The sequence below is a fragment of the Heliangelus exortis genome, chromosome 16 (genome assembly GCF_036169615.1).
Source record: "Heliangelus exortis chromosome 16, bHelExo1.hap1, whole genome shotgun sequence".
In the NCBI taxonomy this organism is placed as follows: Eukaryota; Metazoa; Chordata; class Aves; order Apodiformes; family Trochilidae; genus Heliangelus; species Heliangelus exortis.
This window is the reverse complement of record NC_092437.1, coordinates 3,486,472-3,506,552: the sequence shown is the minus strand read 5'-3', so window position 1 is coordinate 3,506,552 and position 20,081 is coordinate 3,486,472. Positions and strand designations below refer to the sequence as shown.

Sequence of the window (20,081 nt, the reverse complement as noted above, 5' to 3'; positions counted from 1 at the left end):
AATGCAAACAGTGGGAGGTGCTGTGCTAGCTGCATTTCTAGGGAGTTTTCCAGCTTCTCACAATTTTGGCAGACTTTGCTCCCTCTGCTGGACATTGCTCTTCAGTGGTCCACTGGTTCCTCACCACCAAATCACATTTTTTCAGCACAGATTTTTAATTCTCTCCCAAGTTTGCATGTTCTGAGCCAGATGGATCTTCCCCAGGAAAAAAACTTTTCCTCCTGGACACAGCCAGCTCTCCAAGCTGCTGGGCTCTTCTCCCTCTCACAAGCCACTTGCCACTTATTAAGGAAGGAAAAAATCATCTTTCTCAAAATAAAAAGGACTCAGTTCCTGTTTCTTTGCCTGGGGCTTCCCCCAGTTAAAGAAACCAAGGTTTTTCACAGGGGACCACAGGATCTACTCTTAACCTCAGTCCCCAGGGCTTCCAGCTCCCAGCTGGTGCCTCCCCAAACCTTCTGCCTTCCTGATGCTAAGAGCATCTCCTCTCCTTACAGAGGCACCTCTGTGTATTTGGAAAGGAAGAACCAGGCTGCTTCCCTTCTTCAGCCTCCCTTTTGGCTCTCCTCATGGAATTGGCTCTGCTAAACTTTGCTGCAGAAGCTGAACTTGCTTGTGAATTAAGCCTGAAAAAGCAGAAGAGGTGCTGAGCTGGAGTAGGTCCTAAGCAGCACTCATAGGAGGTGATTTGCCTCCAGTTACCCTCCAGCTCTGTGCAAAAAAACCCCAAAACAGCAACTCCCACACGTGAGCCATCCACCTGACAGGTGTAAAGTGAATACTGATTGCACGTTGAGGTTGTGGATTCCCCCAGTGCTCACAGAGACCCCTTTCTGAACAAGCAGCATAAGTGAAATGGCCTCAGCATCCAAAGCAATGCCAAATCCCTGCTGGATCTCCTCAGAGGGCACCACACTGATGGGGCACAATAAAAGGGCATTCAAGAAAATCACTTCATTCACCTACAGCTGTCCCAGTGCTATCTGAGACTGAGGGGAAAAAATATCCCAGGCTGTCTCCTGCAGTTTGCCAGGGGGAGAAGGAAGAAGAGAAGAGAAGAGAAGAGAAGAGAAGAGAAGAGAAGAGAAGAGAAGAGAAGAGAAGAGAAGAGAAGAGAAGAGAAGAGAAGAGAAGAGAAGAGAAGAGAAGAGAAGAGAAGAGAAGAGAAGAGAAGAGAAGAGAAGAGAGGAAGAGAGGAAGAGAGAAAAAAAGAAAAAAAGAAAAAAAGAAAAAAAGAAAAAAAGAAAAAAAGAAAAGGAGAAAAGGAGAAAGGGAAAAAAGGAAAAAAAGGAGAAAAGGAGAAAGGGAGAAAAGGAAAAAAGAAAAAAAGAAAGAAAAAAGAAAAAAAGAAAAAGAGAAAAAAGAAAAAAAGAAAAAAGAAAAAAAGGAAAGGAGAAAAGGAGAAAGGGAAAAAAGGAAAAAAAGGAGAAAAGGAGAAAGGGAGAAAAGGAAAAAAGAAAAAAAGAAAGAAAAAAAGAAAAAAAGGAAAAAAGAGAAAAAGAAAAAAAAAGGGAAAAAGGAAAAAAGAAAAAAACGAAAAAAGGACAAAAAGAAAAAAAGAAAAAAAGAAACCCCACATATCCCTCTGAACTGTAGCAGCACCTGATTGCCATCCATTTGCCACCAGTGTGAGAAGACACAGCAGCACTAAACCTGCATTTTACAGACCCTCTTTTCCTCTCCCAGCCTCCCTCCACCCTGTCCTACAGTGAGACTCACAGCTACCTCTGACACCCCCAGAGCCAGCTGTGTCCCTTTTCTAAAATAGTTTTCTGAAAGCTGTTCTGAGATTATTTGCTAAGGGACACCATTAGAGACGGTTTTATTTCTCCTTGCTAACAACCTCCTGAACCACCTCCCCCCAAATTTCCTTAATTATCAGGCAAGCCAGCACTGTAACAGCTCTGGAAAGAAACTGAACACTTCATGGGAGCCCCCAGAGCTTGGCAACAGAACAATTTTAAGAAGTGTTTCCAAGTGAAAAGATTTATCAAAACAGAAAATATGTTTATTTTTTAGCCGTGTGTGCTGAATAGCTGTATCACACCCTGAGACAACAGAGAGGAACTTTCTTTGTCTCTCAGCATGCTTGTTGACAATATTTCAGCATTTAAAGGCCAAATCCTAGGCTTCCAGTTTCTAAATTTCGATGGAGTTGAGGGAGAGTTGTAATTAGGCATCCATTTATCCATCCTGCTCACAGTGTTTATTCCAGGTACAAAGTAATCTCAAGATGCTGTCTAGATTCTCTGAAATACAAATAACCTCCATCTGTCTCAGAAGGGCTGCTTCCATTTCAAGAGATTTAGACCACCACTATGGCTCTGGATTCAGATCAAAGCACTGGGTAGACAAGAGAATAGAAAAGAAAAAAAAAACAAACCAACAAACCCTCACCATTTCAAGATGAATAATTCCAGAAGAAAAAGACAAAGGAATACATTGAAATACACAAGACCAATTCCTCAAACCTCTCTGATTTTTTTTTTTTTTTTAAGTAGATGCTGAAGAGTCCATCAGCATGGCAGCTGGACACACAGATGCTCAGATGTCTCACCAGCAGGATTTTAATAATTAACTCAGACCAGGGGGTTTCACACAGGAGCAGACAGGGAGAAGCTTAACATGGTACTGCAAGCACACCCTAGAAATCCTAGAGACAGCTCCCAACAATTCACCTGACCAAACAGCCAGAGGGACACAAAGAAAAGAGGGAGATTGAGCAGGAGCAGACCAGAGGAAGAAGAAGAGCATCCTGGCAACCCAGCTGGGAGCCCCAGCACGGGGCAGTGGTCCAGCACCACTGGAGAGGCTGCATCTCCCCCAGATGCTGCAGGTGATGCTCAGAATGCTCAGCAACGCTGCCAAAAGCTGCTCCAAGGCATATCAGCAGCTCACAGCAATCCCTGAGATCCAGATTGCTCTGTCTGCTGCTTGGCAAAGCACTTCCAGGGAAGCTGGCACAGGCTGCAGGCTCAGGGAGGCCCTTGCAGCAACAGGGCAAGTGCTTTCTGAGACACTTGTGCTGAACCATTGGTGTCTGGCTGCCTAAGACCTTCTGCTGTGCCATATTTCACACTCCTATTTCTGTTAAGAAAAGGTTGCACTATTTAAAAAAAAAAAAAAAAAATCACAGGGTAGAAATATAGAAATATAGGAATCAGTTTAGCTGTTCCAAGAAGCAGCAAGTAGATTCACAGAGCAGGAAAATTCCTTTTGGAATACAAATAATTCTGGGTAGTTATGATTAGTGGTTAGTTAGATTTTTAGTAAGTAGTTACAACTGCCCTGAGCAGCCACTCTCAGGTTTTCCATGGCCAGGAGAGAGCAAGCACTGCTGGGAAAGGAGCATTTTAGGAAATCAGATGAAAGACAGGAGGAAACAGAGGGTGAGAAATGGTGGATAAAGAACCCAAAGGAGAAAAGAATCAGTGGAGAAGCAATTGCTTGATAAAGGAGAGCAAATAGCCAGCCCCCAAACTGCAGTTCAACAGCTCATTTTTTTCAGCTCTTCAGATTTTTCCTAAACTTGTTACAACAGAAACACTTGGATCCTTTTCCCCCCTTTCTCACCCCACCTTAGTTATCACCTGCTCGGTTGCACTGGGCTGTCATTACCCCTCCCAAGTTAACAAACTCTCTTTTTTCTAACTCCTTGCCCTTTCTGTGCTTTGTCAGGATGAATTAGCTGGCTGCTGACAGATCCCCCTGGCAGGATGCCCTTGTCAGGAATAGAGAGGGCTGAGCATGGTGCTGGCAGGAATTCTGCTCTCCCACCAGGAATCCTGGAGGAAAACAGCACCTGAAGACCTTCCCCAAAGCTTTCAGCATCTTCAGGGATTTGCACAGCAACAGCTCTGTCTGAAACCCCCCCCCCCCAGCATTCATAGAATCCTAGAATGGGCTGGGTTGGAAGGGACCTCAGAGCTCATCAAGTCCAACCCTTGCTCCACTCCCGCTGCAGTTCCCAGCCCATGGCACTGAGTGCCACATCCAGGCTCTTTTGAAATATCTCCAGGGATGGAGAATCCACCCCTTCCCTGGGCAGCCCATTCCAATGTCTCATCACCCTCTCCAGAAAGAAATTCTTTCTAATGTCCAACCTAAACCTCCCCTGGCACAACTTGAGACCTCTTGTGCCCTCTTGTCTTGCTGAGAGTTGCCTGGGAAAAGAGCCCAACCCCCCCCCTGGCTCCAACCTCCTTTCAGGGAGTTGGAGAGAGTGATGAGGTCTCCCCTGAGCCTCCTCTTCTCCAGCCTCAACACCCCCAGCTCCCTCAGCCCTTCCTCACAGGACTTGTGCTGGATCCCTTCCCAGCCTCCTTGCTCTTCTCTGGACCTGCTCCAGCACCTCAATCTCCTTCCTGAGCTGAGGGGCCCAGAACTGGACACAGGACTCAAGCTGTGGCCTCCCCAGGGCTGAGCACAGGGGCAATTCTCATGCTTAGTCCAGGAGTTAATAAGTTGGTGTTTACCTGGCCAGCCCCACCAGCCTCACTCCACCAAAGCTTTTCTAATATTTGCCATCTATTTGCTTGCTGCCAGGCTAATTACAAGCTTTGATTTCTTATTAGGAACTTAAGGACAAGGTCCCTGAGGGCACACAGAGGTTCCTGCTCTTCTGCATCACTGCAAAAAACCTGAGCCCTGGGTGCTGCTGCCTTGGCCACCTCCCAGAGGTTGCTCAACACGTGTTCATCCAAGCCCAGGTGTCCTTCTGCAGTTTGATCCCAAGGCTCCAGGGATCAATAAGACTCTGCAGATGTCAGCTGGCTTGGGATCAGGTTTCTAGGGATGCAGCAGGAGAGCCACACTTCCCTTGAGTCCTACAGAAGCTGTCATTCCTCTTTCAAGTGCATCTTTGGTTGTCAAGGGCGAGCGAGGTTTTGTTTTGCTATTAAAAAAAACCCCAAATAACTTCAGCTAAAGGGGAAAAAGAGGAAAGAAAGCAGCATCATGAGTTTTTCTTACAAGTCAGCCTTTTAAAATGGCTGTAACTTGTTACAGGGGCAAGGCTGTAAAGTGTTTTACCACCACACAAGCACAAATAGTCTGTTGTTTCTGTCAGCTGCCACCAAAGTAACAGCCTGAATTTCTCACTCCAGCTCTTGTCTAGAGGGAAGTCCACTGAGTCAATAACTCACACTGCAGCCCAGCTCTATAAAAAAAGTCCCCAATCACAAGTGTCATCCTGGAGGCTAAATAAAGGTTCTCTGTGTGCTGGCCTTGCTAAAACCAGCCACAGGACAGAGCAAGGTTAGGAGATGAAGCTGGAAAAAGTGGGGTTTGCCATGATTGCAGCAGAGCATCCCAACGTGTTGCAGGGCAGGCTGGGATAAACACAAGAAATCAGCTGGCTGGAAGCAAACATTGGCTGTCAGAGAAGCTCCCAGAGCAGTTTAGCAAGCCAGTATTTCCTTGGCATAAGGCAGCATTGAAATAGTTAGATAAAATTCTCTTTTAGTTGGTCCCAGCCAATACAAAGAGCATCTCGGGCTGAGCTTTCAGGCCATGAGGAATCACTGTTTGGGGCAAAAACTCTCTCAAAGTTTCTGTGGATAATTGAGAGGGGAAATGGAGATTAATTGAGGACTTAAGAAGTTACATTTTCTTATCTGCAAAGGATTTCTGCTGTCACTCATGACTTGCTGGAGGCCTGAGAAAAACACAGTGCAGCTCCAATTATGCCTGCAACTTAGATGTATGACCTGGGAATTGAGGCCAGATGTGGAGTGCTCCAAAGTGAACCTCTATCCCATAATTGTACCGAGTCTTCTAAGACACAGCAACACTTAGCAACTCATTTCTTACAGCCCAGGCTTAATTTAGAACCTGCCTCCAATTTTTCTTCTTTCTGACTCACCCCTCATTAAGCAGAGAGCACTCCTTGGCTTATCTGGTTACTCCTTATCTCTGCCTTCAAAGAGCTCCATATATTGGCTCTCAACACCTCTAACCAGCAGCCATAAATAGCTACCACTGGGTTTAAGACAGAAAAACTCAGCCAGGGAAGCCACATCACTTCTGAGAATGCATGCAGAGATGGGCCAGCCTCCTCAGCATCCCTCTGGGCTCTGTTCAGCAGAGAGAAAGTGCCTCTCCCAAGAGGTGCAACAGGGAATATTTTGCCTGCAGTACACTAGATCTCCAAGAGGACTGCAAGGCATAATAATATCAAGAAGTTAAAGAAAACAACAAACTGATGCTCTGAGTCAGGGCAGGCACATGGAGTCCCTGCTGCAGCTCTTCCCTGGGATCATAGAATCCTAGAATTGGCTGGGTTGGAAGGGACCTCAGAGCTCATCAAGTCCAACCCTTGCTCCACTCCCCCCGTGGTTCCCAGCCCATGGCACTGAGTGCCACATCCAGGCTCTTTTGAAATATCTCCAGGGATGGAGAATCCACCCCTTCCCTGGGCAGCCCATTCCAATGCCTGATCACCCTCTCCAGAAAGAAATTCTTTCTAATGTCCAACCTAAACCTCCCCTGGCACAACTTGAGACCTCTTGTGCCCTCTTGTCTTGCTGAGAGTTGCCTGGGAAAAGAGCCCAACCCCCCCCTGGCTCCAACCTCCTTTCAGGGAGTTGGAGAGAGTGATGAGGTCTCCCCTGAGCCTCCTCTTCTCCAGCCTCAACACCCCCAGCTCCTTTAGCCTCTCCTCATAGGATCTGTGCTCCAGTCCCTTCCCCAGCCCAGTTGCCTCCTTTGGACCTGCTCCAGCACCTCAATCTCCTTCCTGAGCTGAGGGGCCCAGAACTGGACACAGGACTCAAGCTGTGGCCTCACCAGGGCTGTGCTGGGAGAGAGAGCACCCAGGAAACCTTCCCTTCCATGTCACACAGCATCTTCCAGAGGTGTCAGGAGCTCTCAAGAGGATCAGCTGTAATCTAATTAGCTGATAGCCTCCCTCAGCCACCTCTGCATCATGGCTGGGAACCAGCCCTCCAACCCCTTTTCCCCTCTCTGATTGGTCTTATCTTCAAAAAGCAAACTACTCCCTCTGAGGGCAGCCTTTATTCCAGCCACACCTGCACCACCCAGCGAAGGGCTCCAGAAATCAGTACCAGATCCCCATTTTGACCACAGAAGAAGCAGTGCTCCTCCATCCCTACTAAGGCAGCTTTCTCCATAGGCAAGGAGGCAGAACCTGCTCCCAGGCAGCCCCCTACTTCTCCCCTTAATCCCCTTACCCATCCCATCCCCTCCCTGATCTCCCAGCCACATCCTAAACCCTCTGATGCCAAGCCTGAGCACTCCCCCATGGATTTCCTACTCACCTTTGAGAGCCCTCCCACTTCTAAGTAAAAGCAAATGATGAAGATGTTCCAGGTGACCCAAACTGCAGTCCAGATGGCATACTAGAAGGGGATGGTGGGGAGAGAAAAAACAATAAGCATTAGGAAGTGACTGGAATCAGTTTATTTAAGTGATACAGCTGAGAGCAGTCAATGTCCTGAAGCAGCAGTGCAGTTCTCTTTGTTTCCCACGTGCCTTGCCTCATTAGAGACACAGGGGGCAGAAGTCTGGGGGGACTGGAAGAGTTTCTGCCATGCTTTTATCCAGCTTCTTGTTCTCTTTCTCTGTTGTGCAGAATCTCAGTGTTACTTGGGTACCAGTACAAATTATCTGATATCTTCCAGGCTGTTCTAAGTCCTGTAAAATGCAGCACACTGAACAACGTGTTCCTAAAACTGTTTACAACACTCGTGCCTGCTTTCCCAAGGGCTTTACTCATTTCCTTATCACTTACCATAGCTCACCAGAGCAAAAGCTCCAGAGGTCTCTGAATAACCCTGAACAAAAAGCACATCACTTACCACCACGATGTAGCGAGGTCTGTACTGAATGGTGCCAAAGAGGCCAAGGATAACCAGGATGATGTGGAGGAAGTTGGCCAGGATAGGGGCCCACTGGTATCCCAAGAAATCAAACACTTGCCTCTCCAATGCAGCAAGCTGGAAGGGAGAAGGAAAAAGAGAATTACAGCTTCAAGCCTGTGATTTGTTCCCTGAGCTGAGGATGCTGCTTCATTCCCAGAGCAATTTACTGCTGATGAACCAAGTCAGTAGGACAGGACATGTGTCTGCATGTCCCCCCTTCCACTTTGTGCTCATCACAATCTCCTGTGACACCTCATCCAATGTACACCAGTAAGCTCCAGTGCCTCTGGGGGGGCTCACCCACTGTTCCATGCCCTTTGCCACCATGGGAGGTGGCCCCAGGCTGGGGCAGAGGTGAGCAGCAGATGGCAACGTCTGAAATGGCTGCAGGAGGACCTTCCAGAGCTCATTTGTCAGAGCCTTCAGCATCACTTCATCATTCCTGACACCTCTCCTGTCTCTGCTCCCCAACACACATCCATCAAAGTGAGAGAGAGGAGGAAACTCTCTCCTCCACCTTCACCCCACAGAAAATGCTCCCACCCAGCAAAGGAATTCTGCAAACACATCAGTTTCCCAGAAGGACAAGCTGTGTTCCTCTCCCCTCACTAATAACATGGTTCAAGGCTAGCACTGTGTTCTGGAAATAAAACTCCATTAGTGTGGAATTGCTGGGCCTGACTTTCAAATTGGATTTGGAGGAAGATGTTTTCCACCTGTAGCCATCACCTGGGTATCAGCAACATCTGCTCCCCTGGATCTGAACTGCTCTGTTCCTGCTGCTGAAACCCCATCAAGGTGTCCCTGCAGAATGCCCTTCACAGCCCCACAGCCTCTAAATATTATCCCTACAGGTCAAAGAGTGAGGGAACAGCAATTTCTGCAGGTTTTCCCCCAGTGCCCAGCCTTACCTGGAGAAATCTCTTTTTTTATCTTCACTAATAGTGCAACCAACCCCCCTGTCCAGTGACTTCACCAGTGCCAAGGCACAGCAGATTTCCTGGTCAGGGCAAGCTTTCAAAGTCTGTTTAATTATCACAGTACTATGCTGGGATTGCATTATTGCATTTCATCATTATTTTTGCTTAAATAAATAATTACCATTTACCATTGCTAGCTACAATTAAGTTAACTACTACTAATTATGGTCCACCATGTGTCATCAGCTCGGCAACATCTTTTTCTGGTTTGGGTTTTAAATGGCACCTGGGAACTCAGCACAGCAGCATCTCTGATTTCTTAGAGCATTTAAGGCTGTGAGGAGTTGGGGGTTAAGCCAGAAGATGAGGGAAACCCCCTCTATCAAGAGACCACATTTCCTCCTTCTTCCTCCATGAGTGGGGAAATCACCTTCACACCTCTCTGGGGCTATTAGAGTTCTCATCACTCTCTTGGAAGCCCAAAAAAAAAATCTGTATTTCAAAGAAATCTGCAGCAGCTCTGGTGAGGGGAGATGAATAATCAGCTTGGGGATAAGCAGGTTTCCCTCTCTGACATCTCACTGGCAAAGGGGCACAGAGAGAGTGGGGAGAGAATGGGGGCAGTCTCCCAAACCATCTTTTCTGCAAAATAATTAAGCCTTTCCTTTGAAGCAAGGCACACTGCCCTGTTCTCATCAAATGCAAACTGCTGGGAAGATGCTGGGAAATGTGCAGCAAGGACACGTGGGGGGCTCTGGGGCTGGAGCAGGGCAAAGGATGCTCATTTCCCTCCCCCAGCACAGCAGATTTTCTGTATCTCATCAGAAACAGAAGTAATAGGTTAAAGGCTTAATCTTTTAGGAAGGGATTAATGCACAGACCTTAATGATATTTGGAAATTTGGGATCCTGACTGGCTGGCAGTGGGTCACTTGACTGCCATTGCCTCTTCCAATCAGGCATTTAATTGGCTTTGTGTGTTACATTAACATGGGACTATGTGGCACAGGAGCTGTGCATCAGTTAGCTGAGGGGACACAATGTGGGAGGGGGTGTTTAGCAGAGATAAGGCCCTGCTCAGCTTCATCTTTTGCCTCCAGGCCCTGACAAGGGGGATTAAGATTGCTCCTTCCCACCCGTGTCTTCTGCCATGGGTTTTCCCACTCAGATATCCATGTCTGGAGATTTGTTTGCTTCTTGTGTTGTATCTCCCCCTTCCTCACTGTGATTGCCCTTCTCTCCAGGTTGTTTTTGCCCTGATTTATCATTCCTTTGCCACTTTTTCTGCATTTTTTAAAACGGTTTTGTGTCCCCAGGAGCTGCAGGTGTGACTCAGGTGATGCAGAGCTCAGGCTGCTGGTCCAGCCAAGGGAGAGAGAGCTGGGTCTGGACCCCTTTGTGTCATGTGTGAGCTCAGGAAAGCTGCTTCATTTACAAAAAGAACAGCAGTTTTCTCTAAAATCCATGTTAATGACAAGCACAAATGCTCCAGGTGAAACACTGAATTAGCAGCACACAGGTAGTGAGTCTCTCCTGCAATCCAGCCCCAGAAAACCAGCCTGCAGTTACCCTGTGCTTGCCCAGGAACCCAGCATAATTCAGGAAATATTTGTTAAAAATGAGATAAACAACTATTTTACTCCTTGCACTGGAGATCTGTGTGCAGAGCTTACCCATTAAATGCTGCTGAGCTTTGCAGGCAACCAGGGCTGATGTTTGTGCTAAGCTGGCCTTGATTTGGGGTTGGGATGTGAAGAATGTGGTGGCAGAACCTTCAGCTTGGGTTCCTGGCTCAGAAGAGGCAGGGTCAGTGATGCAAGCTCTGGGTACTGATGTATCTGCCCCCTTCTCATGAACCTCCCCTGGATTCCTCTCCTTGAGCAGGGGAAATGCCATCTGTCCCTGCTCCTGCCAAGTTTCTGCATTTTTATAGCCTTGCTGGGGTGTTCTTGATGACAATTCACACTATTCTATGGAGAAAGTCTATTATCTGCTGGAGATGCTGTTGTAAAGAGAAATTTCACAGATTGTGGCACAGGTTTCAACCCATTCCAAAGCTGACAGGACCTTTCCATCAGGAGTTTTTCATCTTTATGACTGTTCTTATTAAAACCAGGATCCTTTATCCTCCTTTTGCTTCTCCAGCCCACAGAACATTTTTACCTTTCAATCTTTAAATTAAACGACCCGTTGAGGTACTAAAAGCAGAATAGTTGTGGCAGGCTTTTCTCTCCTGAAATAAACCACATTTCTGCTGATCTGAGTGAAACTGGGATAGAAAATAGCCACGTGAAGCAATTCTTCTCCAGGCAAACAAACCAAGCCAAAGCTCTTTGTTGGGCCATCCTTCATTTATACAGCCAGGAAAGAGAAGAAAGGCAGAGAAGATGCTCTGCAGCTGACAAAATCCTATCACCCACCCCCAACCCCATCAGAAAAAGGGTTTTGTGAGCCAGTAGGATGAGACATGCTCAGGGTCTTCACACCATTAAATCTTCACCAAAGGGGGAAGCTGTCCCCAAGCTGGAGGGGGCCTGATGGAGCCCACTGCAGAATAGGAAAATGATCTGAGAAAACATCTCAAAAAGTGAAATGGTTTCTTTCCAATCCATTCCAGTTGTGTTTCTGGTGTGACTGGGAGGTGTTGATGCCAGAAAGACTCTCTGAGCTGGTTCAACATGGGCTGGGGGGGATGTGCTTGTTTAAATTCTTGTCCCTTCAATCTCTTCTGGTCCCTTCAATCTCTTCTGGTCCCTTCAATCTCTTCTATCCTCTCATCTCTGTCTTCTGTCGTGTGATGCTGAGAAGCTGCAGAGTCCAACCTGTTCCCCTTGTGCCCCACACTGCTGATCAAGTCAGTCACCTGTAATTCTCCCCCTCCCTTTCCTTAACAGCCTACCAGCAAGGCCACATTATCAGCTAGATTTGCTTTTCTTAAGTTTATTAAGCTTTTAAAACCTTTAATCGTGTTCAGTTTGAATCTGTGTCGAATTAATTAAAGATAAAAATAAATAAAGGCCACTTTCAAGATGACACGACTCATCCAGATGCAGGGAAGATGCTCAGAAAGCCCAGCTATAGATCCACAAAGAGGATATTCTGCCTATAAACACACACACCTCTATTTGTCCCTGCTTTTATACTTTCCAAGTTCAGCTTTAATAAGAGATTTTAAAAAAAAAAAAAAATAAATGTTAGAAATCAAATTACGAGCATGCAGTAAGTAGAGCAAATGGAAAAGCTGATCCTACAACTACGGGCCAGCCAGAACCTGGAGAAAAGAAGAAAAAATGTCTACCCAGAAACCTAGGCAACCTTCCACTTGGTTTATAAAAAAACAACTTGAAAACTCTTGCTACTCCTTGTTTTTCCCCACTGTAAGGACACGGCCTCCTGGACTCCATCCCCATGCACTGCCCTTGCTCAGTGCTGGGCAGAGCCACCTCAGAAGCCCTGGCTGCCTATCTACAGCTTCAAAACAGAGAAAATTCCCAATTTAAACCTCTATATTTACTTTCTTTCCAGTCTGAACTGAGAAAGCTCCTGGGCTGCAGCCCTTGCTCACCCTTGGGATGTTCTGGGCTGGTTCCTGATTCAGCGTTTGATTTCCTGCCAACTGGCTTTGCTTTTTAAGATATTCTTTGTTTGTCTACTCTGCAAACACCATCAGAGCAGCCAGGACTTTCACTGCAAAAGGTCACGGGTCTTTTCCTGAGGAAAAACTTGCATGGGTTTTGGTCCTGAGGTATTTTGGTCATGCAGTGGCTGATGGCTTGAGTTCAGGACCAAGTCACAGCACATATCCCCTGTGAGGCATCACATAAGGATGAAAATTTCAGTCCAGCTAGCTGAGACAGCAGGAAAAAAATTATAAAGTCTCAAATGTATAGTTTAAAAATATATCTACTTAGCTTTTGAACACAAATACCTTTTTTTTGATTCTTCCATGCAGGTTAAGTTTGGCAACACTAAACGGTCTGCTCTGGTTATTATTATTATTGGTACTGATATTATTGGTTTTATTTGTATTATTATAATATTATTATACATAGGTTTTCTAGACAATTGCTTTGCATTTGTAAATGGGGAAACCATGCTAGATCCAAAGAATCCCACCCCCAAGTTGCAGTGTGATGAAACTATCAGTGGAGAGCAGAAAACTCCTTTCTGTGCCAGTGCTTATTCAAGGGGATTTTTGTGGGAAGAAAAATGATTAAACAACAAGTCTGCTTTTACCACAGTGACTGCATTTCAAAATAAATATTAATGGTCACAATTAATTAAGTTTCTCTGCAAAAGCAGCTCCGTGAGCCACTGCTTCCCATCCCCCTGGCTGAGGGGCTCGTTCTGCTAGGTGCCACGTCCTTGTCCCTTCTGAAGTCACCATCTCACGTGCTAATACCCACTGCATTCATGAAATCTCATTTTTCTTCAGTAAGTGTTGTCAAGGAAACCTTCCTCAGGGCCTTGTGATCCTCAGCTCCTTTGCCAGCATCCCTCACTGAACCACAGAGGTCAAGAGACTAATTGCACAGGAGGGCTCTGTTTGTCCCTGTCTCTCAGACATCTTTGGTCACTCTGGCCAAGGGACACAATAAGCCCCATTCTCTGCTCCCCTTCCTCCCCAGGAGCTGCTTAAACCCTTTCTATTCACAGGGACATTAGAGAGGCCTCCAGCAGCAGCCCTTGCATCTTTAAATCATTTCTGTTTCAGAAGCAAAGTGGTCACTGCCACGGCCTGGGAAGCCAATGCTGCCCAAGGAGTCTCCATGGATGGTGTGAGTCCCACACCAGGTCATTGCCCTCTAGCAAAGAGTTTCCTGACTGCCCCATCCCACAGCTGAGGATCAGGGCATCTCCCACCCCAGAACCATCCTGCATCTGCTGCTGGGACTGCCAAGATGAGACATCAGCCTAAATTAATAAGGTGACTTTGGGAGCCAGGCAAAAAAAAAAACCAAAACCACTCTGACAAGACTGACAAACTTGATTTATTCCTAATCTACGTCAACACTCAAACCTAGGTTTCCCAAACATAATTAATCTGTTGTGCCCACAGTGGTCTCCCCCCAAAGCTTTTTTTCTCCTCCTTCAGTTTTACAGCTCAGCTTTGGCTCTCCAGCTTTGCAACAGAGAAAGAGGCACTGGAGTAAGGAGGATGTGACTGTATTTGCAGACATAAAAAAGAATGATTTTCCCCAGCAAGTGCCTGACATTTTTGTCAGCCAGATGCACAGTATTATCCCAGGCTCAGGCTCCACACTTGTGCCAGTCCTGGCTTTCCCTTTCCTGTAGGACTTGCAGTCTGCCTTAGCTGACAGTGATGTCAGCATCCTTGATGCTCCCCACAAACAGCACCCTGGGGTGGCAGAAAGCTTTGGGCACTGCTGGGGACCTTCTCCCACCAGCTGAACAAATCTCCTTGTTGAGTGAAGTGTATTAAAGATGTGCCATTAACTCACCAGCCATTCCCTCAGGAGCTCTGCTGCCATTTATGAAGCCATCCAGACACTATAAAGGCAGAGCAGTGTTGGAGATCAGAAAGAATTTAATTTTCTAATAGAGAGATTTATTTCCTACCAACAGGCCATTATATTCTGTGATCATTACCTCTGCTCAGCCAGGAGGGCCATCCAAAGATTGGGCTTGTTCACATGACAGGGATGCAGGGAAAAGGTTAAAATGCTTAAAAATTAGCCAAGGGGTTGTTTGGTGGAAGGAATTACCCTATACCCTCTGGATCTGCTATCTTAAGCATCATCTGCTTAGCCAAAAGAGCTCTGCTGCTGGAGGGAGAGAGCAAACACATCAACAGGACCTGTGCAGATGGTGCTGAAACTGAAGCACTAGAAAGACTTGGGAATCATTCAGGGCTTGGACCAAGAGTCAGGGGGTTTATACAGCCCATGAGATATCAGCTGGACTTATCTGCTTTAGACAAAACAGTGGCTCCCACTGCTATTTTACAGGCACTTACTGCAAACTGCAATTTTATTTTGCCTCTGCTTACCCTGGAGTCGAATGATGACTTGAAATATCCTACAGGCAGTTTCCCAAAGGAGGAAGGAACTTCTGTTTCAGGCTCCAAAAGCCAAGCTTAAGCTTGTGTCCACCCCCAGCCCAAGAAATAACTTGCTGATTCCACATGGCACTGAGAACATCCCCTGCCTGTAGCTTTAGGAAGCAAAGCATCCACGTTTGGTGCCTCTTGCCAAGTTTAATTCCTGCCTGGCACCTCATCCCTTTTTCCTCACCAAGGGATGAGCTGTGGCCCGAGTTACAAAAAAGCTTCTCTGAAGGCAAAACACCTGCAAGATCACCTGGAGCTGGTTTTATCTTCCAGGGGAAGACAAGGATGAGAATTCCTTGGTGTGCAAGGAGCATGGGCAGCAAAGCCCCATCCACTCTGTGTCCCAGAGCACCCCACAACCCAGCAGGTTGCTCCCCAGCACCTGTGGTCAGACTGTCCCTGGGTCACTGGGATTTTATAGAAACTCCCCAGGGCTTTGCAAGATCCAGCTCCCCTCTGCCCTTTGCTGGATGGTTCCTTTCTCTCTGCTCTGCACTTCCCACCTGCTCTCCCCAGCTCCTTCCTGCCCTGGGAGCAGCTCCAGCAGCTGATCCCTGTAATTAGGTCACCAATAGATCACGGGTAGAACACTTGCACCAGCCAGATCCTCTTGAAGAAAAAAAAAAAAAAAAAAAAAACCAACAAAAAAACCCCAAAACCAACACGCAAGCTCTGCAAGCGGGGTAAAAGCTTGAGAGAGGAAGGATGCCAAAAAAAAAAAAAAAAAAAAAAAAAACCCAAAAAACCAACTTTGCCCGTAGGAACCCTGTTCCAGTTTCAGCTCAGACAGCTGGGTCCTTGCTCCCTGCCACTGGAGCTAAGTGGTGATGTGGCTTTAATTTCCTCTTGCTCCTGCTGCAATGCCAGATTGCTTGGATATTCGTAAACAGAAGGAGTTTAATGAAAATTCTAATTAGAGCCCTGCAGTGCTCCTGCAGGTCGCCTTTGGGCTGGGCTGCTTATTTCCATTACAAATCAGGCTGGTGTCAGGGCTGGGGCTGCAGCCAGAGAAGAGAATTCATTAAAAGGGAAGCACAGGAAGGGAGGGGGTGAGAAATAAGGGAGAAAGAAAAGCATTTTGTTATTATTAATAATCTAGCAAACTGGGATCCGCCAGGGTCTTGCTGCAACTTTGATCCTAAAAGGAAAACCCCTTTGGCCTCCTCCTGCAAGCAGGAGGGAGGGAAGCAGAGCCACCCAGAAATTTCCACTGGTGATATGAGTGTGCAAAAGGAGCCTTGCTTCTTGTGGCAAATGAGAAAAAAACCTGCAAAGTGGCAATGAAGACTTTATCCCCCCCACCAGGACCCAGGGAAGAGCATTTAGCACTTCTGCTTCCTAATACTTCCTTGTGAATCTGGAGGAGTCAGGGAGAGACAACTCTGAAGCCAAAGGGATGCATTTCCCATGGTTTTACAGCTTTCCCTTTCCATTGGGAACATGTTTCCAGCTGGTACATGTGATGCTTTCTGCCCCAAGCCTCAAGCAGCAGCTCCTGGAGGAGGAAAGAATCCCTCAAGAATCCCTTGGAGCATCTGCTGCCTGGAGTCACAGCACAGGTCCCACTGCACTCCTGGGAAGGATCTGTAAAAAATCTGGGAGCAGGAGAGAAGGTCCCATAGGAAGAACTTGGAGGCATCTGGGAATGGATGCACTGACACAAACTGCTGGGACCCCAAACACAGATCAGTCTCCTGGGTTTGATTCCATTCCTGCTGCTTCCACCTCCAGCACTGCTTTTAACTCTTTTCCCATCTCTCGAGTGGAATTAACAAATAATACCCTCATTTTACACAGAGGATAGCTGGAGACTTAGGCAGAATTTGTAAAAAGCTGCTTTAATACTTCATACCTGCATCAGCAGAAAACAAATCATCTTTGCAACTGTGTTTTTAGTGGGTGCCCACCTGCCCAGGGCTAAAAAAGAGGTGGAATTTTAGGTTGGGAACCTCCCTGCAGCACCAATCCAACTCCCCCACCTATCCCATCCTGCTCACATTCTCAAAACAAAGAGGGAAGCATCCCCCCAAATTCAGCCCTAGGGATGCTCGGACCAAATCCCAACATTTTCCAGCCAAAGATTCCCAATCCAGCCCCCCAGAGCTGCTGATCTCAGCTGTGAATCTCAGCTCTCCCTCCCCAGCCAGAGGACAGAAACAGCTGGGGAGTCACAGACAGAGCAGATGAGCCAACCCTGCAGAAGTGATTTGGTTTATATATCAAACCCCCCCAGGAGATTTTCCCCTCCAGACATCGTGGCAAGATGCAGAAAGTTTTCAGGCAGATGAGAAGCTGGAGGTATCTTAGGAGTTTGGCTGCAAAGAGGCTGAGTGATTTGCTTGCATTTCATGCATGATATCCTCAGTATAAAATGACCTGGACTGGGACAGCTGAGTTTTAATCATCACCAGGAACTTTCTGATGTTGGTACTTTGCCAAAAAAAAAAAAATCTTAAAAAAAAAAAAAAAAAGAAAAAAGAAGAGAAGAAAAAAGTGCGTATTTCAGTTTAAAAAAAAGAAAAAAAAAGGACAAAAGAAAAATTATCTCTCCAAAAATGATAGTTGAAAAACCATGCAGCCATTTTTTTCCCCTGAAAAATAAATATCAGTGAAGAAAAACTGATGAGCTCTCCCCCAACGAATGTACTGGTGAACTTCCAGGCCTGTCAGCAAAGCATGAAATGAAAAAGAACTGGGAAGAAAAGAGTGTTTGGGACATGAAAACCATTTAGCTTCTGGTTCCAGTAAAATGCTCTTGACAGGGAGGGCTTTAAACAGGAACAAGCAGGAAAACAACTATTTTGTTACAAACAGGGACTGTCAGAGGCTTTTAGGGTATTGCAGGAATTTTCTAATAACCACAATCCCTACAAACAACTTCCCTGCCACAAAGTGCCTGGAAAATGAACCAATCACTATTGACTTCCATCTTCTGATTGCTTCACTGGAAGAAAATCAGTCATATTTAAATATTTGATTCATTACCTCAGGAATTACAGGTAACAAGTCTTGCTTCCCCTTGCTTCCCTCAAGGTATGGAATATCCCGAGTGGGATATTTAGGTTTTTCATCCACTTTAGGAGGCAAAACCAATTTTCTGCTACCCAAGATGACTTCTGAGCTGCCACCCAGATCTCAGGAGCTGCAGCCATGTGGGAGGTGAGGGGAGTGCCAACCCCCTGTGTCCCCTCCTTGGCTGAAACCTCCTGAGCTTTTTACAGGTTGGGAAACAGAGATCCACCTCTTTTTTCCTTAAGGCAATAAAAGCAGGAAAACAGAGACATGTGAACTACTCACATGGATGAAATGATTAAATACCTAAGGATGGAGATGGCAAAAAGTTTAGACACAGATTTGAGGCTGAAGTTGAGCCTCTCATTGCTTGGGAAACATCTGGGTTGGCATCAATGGGTCAGTGCACATCTCTGCTACACACTGGACTGAGTGCTGGCCAGAAATGCTGCAGGATGGGGAGTTTCAGGTTCAAAGTGTGAGAGTGAGCATGGTAGAAGTCCCCAAGCCCACCTTTTTCTCATGCTCACCATCCCCTGCACCTCTGTGTTTTCCTTCTGGACTTGAGAGGACTTCCACGAAACAAAGGATTCTCATCAGGCATTTATTAGCCATGCAGTATCATAGGGAAAAAAAAAAAAACAAACCCACAACAACCAACAACTAAGGTTTAATGAGTTCTCCCACTTGTATTGATGGCACTGGCCCTGTCACTTTTTGTGCAGCATCCCCTTTGGTTTTGCTCATCACTCCAAGCAGCTGCTAAAATGAGAGCCATGATGGTTGATGGAAGGGAGCTGCTGGCTTTCCAACAGTATCAATAAAGATTCAGTGCCTTTTAAAAAGCATTATTTTTAAAGGAAAGCCCTTTTGAATGAGGGCTAGAATGGGATTATTTTCCACATGACCAAGCGTCAAAAGGAAAGCCTCAGCCCAGTCCCTGCTCTTATCACCCTCCCTGAGTCACCCACTGGATAGATTTGTCACAAGGTGAAATAAGAGCAAGTCCTCAATTTATTATGATCTTCTCCTTGTCCTCCTTAATGCAGTTCCTGCCAGGATGAGTTTGCTGTGGGAAAGTGGAATGAAACCAGGCCTTTCAGTTTGCTGCTAAATGGGACTGGGGGGGAGGCTTTTAGAGGGGAGGGCAAATCTTCCTCATTAGAAAGGGAGAATCTGCATCCCAGAGTTTCCATCGGATGCTGCCCAGCCTTCCAATTAGGATGGCTGAGACAAACAGTGGTGTTATTATATGGAACTGTTTATCCGGTGTCACTCAGCCATTGTTTATTTTATGAGCATAATTTATCTCTTCTGTTGTCCTACCCAATTTGTTTGCATTTTCAGTCCAGTCGAGTGTCTCTGCTTTATTGTACACATCTTTCTGGCCTCCCACCAACCGACTCCCCAATTAAGTTTCCAAGAGTGTCACACAATGGCCAGGCTCCTCCTGAGCTTCATTTTTCACATGACGTTTGTGTCCCCTTCATTTCTGCTCTGCCCCTGCCCTTCCCCTGCAGCTCCTCAATGGCTCATGGTTTATTCAACAGCAGAGCTGATTTTCTCTTTTCCCTCTCTTTTTCCCCTTCCCCTCCCTCCCCCTCTTTCCCTTTTAAAATAGAAGCAGTCAATAGATGCCACTTTGGCAGCTCTGGAGAACAAAGTTCACTTGCAGCACATCTGTAGAGGTTGGGTCTTCCTGGGGCTGTTTGGTGGCTTTGCCCCAAACTCGGGGACTCAGCCCCAAGCCCTGGGGCAGCAGCTCAAATGTGGGGCACTCCTGAACTCTTTTGTCACCTCCAACCACAAAAGGGGACAAAGACCTGCCCTGTCCCAGCTTGTGTCACTAAAACTTCATCCAGACATCCACAGCCTCCCTGTTCCCTTTGAGGTGTGGGACAATTCCTCATCCCTGGAACTATGGCATCTTTACCTTGTCCCTGCTCCAGACTTCCCAACTTTTTTTTTTTTTTTTTCCATGTCTTTTGATCTGCTTGCTTGGAAGCTGACTGCAAGGATTAGCTAAAATAGGAAAGTGTGAATCCCCATCATGGAAATTCAAACCCTTGCTGCTCTATTAAGTAATTTCAAGGAAGTTTAATCTGGCAAGGCTTTGAGGTGAGCTCCAGAACAGTGAGAGCAATAAGAAGCAGCATTTTCCTCCCCCCCAGGGCAGCAAGCTCCAGACTATCACTGCTTC

At 46.4% G+C, this 20,081-nt stretch overlaps 1 protein-coding gene across 2 annotated transcripts in view; it reads right to left on the bottom strand.

Annotated features, from left to right (window-relative positions):
* NKAIN4 (sodium/potassium transporting ATPase interacting 4) overlaps positions 1–20,081 on the bottom strand; it is a 50,035-nt gene that overhangs the window by 17,790 nt on the left and 12,164 nt on the right. For both annotated transcript variants that reach the window (XM_071759677.1, XM_071759676.1), the window contains exons 2-3: positions 7,818–7,955; positions 7,278–7,358 (exon numbers count right to left, since the gene is read on the bottom strand). In XM_071759677.1, the coding sequence (XP_071615778.1) occupies positions 7,278–7,358; positions 7,818–7,955 (219 nt within the window). The remainder of the gene's footprint in view (positions 1–7,277; positions 7,359–7,817; positions 7,956–20,081) is intronic.